The sequence below is a fragment of the Trypanosoma rangeli genome (genome assembly GCF_003719475.1).
Source record: "Trypanosoma rangeli strain AM80 chromosome Unknown Tra_15.4_contig_01060, whole genome shotgun sequence".
Lineage (NCBI taxonomy): Eukaryota > Euglenozoa > Kinetoplastea > Trypanosomatida > Trypanosomatidae > Trypanosoma > Trypanosoma rangeli.
In genome coordinates, this window is record NW_021706806.1 from 1 (window position 1) to 2,019 (window position 2,019).

Genomic DNA, 2,019 nt, shown 5'->3' on the forward strand with positions numbered 1-2,019 from the left:
GTGTACAGCAGGACATTGCCCACTGTCACGTCAACCTCGCCTGTCCCCTTAGCACCGTCGCCGCCAACGTAGAAGTCCGAGACACCGCGTGAGGTGTACGGAGAGGGCGGAAGTTCCTCCTGAATAAGCATATTCTCGTCAACGTACACAAAAAACTCATCCGAAACCCTTCGCAGTATCACTTGATACGTTGTGCCAGGCTGCCACGTAACATCTTCATCTAACAACCCCCGAGACTTTCCGTTGACAGTCACTCCCCACTTATTGTGCTTCGTGTAGAACAGACCAACGAGCACAGTGCTGGCATTGTCATTCATCCTCACACCCATCAAAGGGGTGTCTGCCTCCGGCACCGCGTTAATCATCACCGTCGCCACAAGAGTGAACTCATTGTTCACAAAGTGGTACGGCTGGTTCTGCCCCAGCTTGCCCACCGGCCACTCCGCCCCCGCTCCTGCGCCTCGGAACCTCACACCCCCCTCCGTGCCTGCCACATTCCCACCATGCACCGTTGCGTTCACTCCGAGGTACTCGTCCTTCCATAAATTCCCTTTCAAACTGTTGGACCAAAAGCCAGCCAGCCCTTTGGTGGGAACAGCACTTTTACAAACATTCTTTATCCGCGGGTCAACAGTGCCAGTGGAAGCGCAGTTTTCGAGTGCAGTGTCCATATCTTTCCAGGCCTTCACCATGCTCTTTATCCGCTCCAGCTGCTCAGTCAGGTTCACAGCGACAAGACTGTATGAATCTCCGCTCTTCTTCTCGTACAGTAAAATTAACTCCTTCTTGTCAGCTCTGTACAGCAGGGAGCTGGCGGCGGCGTCATCACCTTCGCGAGACACCGGCCCAACGTCGTGCACACGGGCATTGTCTGTCATCCAAATATGCAGCCGATCCTCTCCCTTCTCAGAATACACCGGCGTGGTGAGCAGCATCACCTTCTTTCCATCGATGGTTGCAGTGATGAAGCCACTTCGCACGCCCTCCCCTTTTCGATCATGTGAGTTGCCCCACGCGCGGGAAATTGGCGCACTGCCATACCAATACTTCCAAGACGCAATAGTGTTGTACACATGATAGGAGCCATCCGTACAGGGAGCCATCATGAGGAGGTGCCGGTACATGTCTTCGCCCCGCTCCACAATCGATGGATCGCTGCAACCCTCACCCACTGTATCGTCCAAAGACTCTAGTTTATTCTCTGACGGGATGAAGTGCGCGGCCAGCAAAAAGTTCTTTCCATCATTCCTTGTGGCCTGCACGGGAAACACAAGTGTGCTGTCACTCATCACAGTACCTGATCCTCCGACGGCAGATAAATGAGTCAAGGATCCATAACCTCTAGATTCAGGACACATTGCACGGGTTTCATTCCATTGGACTTTCTTCTCTTCACCCTCAGTGACACTCCCCTTCAGCAGCAAAAGCTTACATCCACTTCGATCAGCCTCTTTGCTCTCCAGTGTTGCACGGCTGCAGCTTCCCAGCAGCACATAGACATTGTTGCCACTCACAATTGTCGTTGGTCGCATTGTGTCCTTCATTTCGTTGTCACCTTCCTTCAGCAGCTGCGTGTGAAAGGAACCTGTGCCCGCACCCATCGGAATCTCAGTCGGTTCTGGTCCAATTTCCTTGAGGTGTTGTGACAAGATGCCAGTGAAACTGACGTTTCCATTCTTGCACTGGGCCTCAGCAACGGCAAACACAGCACCGTCCACCTCCACAAGGCTGGGGACACGAAGCGAGCGAACTGACCCTTCAACGCATTGCATTTCCTCCCATTTGGCGCCAGCTATCGGTGTCGTCCCTGTAAATGAATTAATGACATCCCTTGGGTCACTCCCCGCAGCTTGACTGCCACAGCATGTCAAGAGCACAAACAGCAGCAGAAGCACCGAATAAGAAAGCAAATTCCAGGACATCTTGGGCATGTGTCGCCGCTCACTCACACTCTCTTCCCTCCGCGCAGTGAATCCGCTCAGGCAGCGACGACGGCGTGTGTGTGTATGTGTGTGTGAT

At 53.4% G+C, this 2,019-nt stretch overlaps 1 protein-coding gene across 1 annotated transcript, besides 1 other annotated feature; it reads right to left on the reverse strand.

Annotated features, from left to right (window-relative positions):
- Positions 1-2: 2 nt before the first annotated feature.
- TraAM80_10574 (trans-sialidase) lies at positions 3-1,931 on the reverse strand (the record flags this gene model as incomplete). The annotated part of the gene is made up of 1 exon (XM_029387186.1): positions 3-1,931. A coding segment is annotated over one exon (1,929 nt), but the record flags the coding sequence as incomplete, so codon positions are not given.
- Positions 1,932-1,996: 65 nt separating this feature from the next.
- Positions 1,997-2,017: a microsatellite.
- The last annotated feature ends 2 nt before the right edge of the window (positions 2,018-2,019 follow it).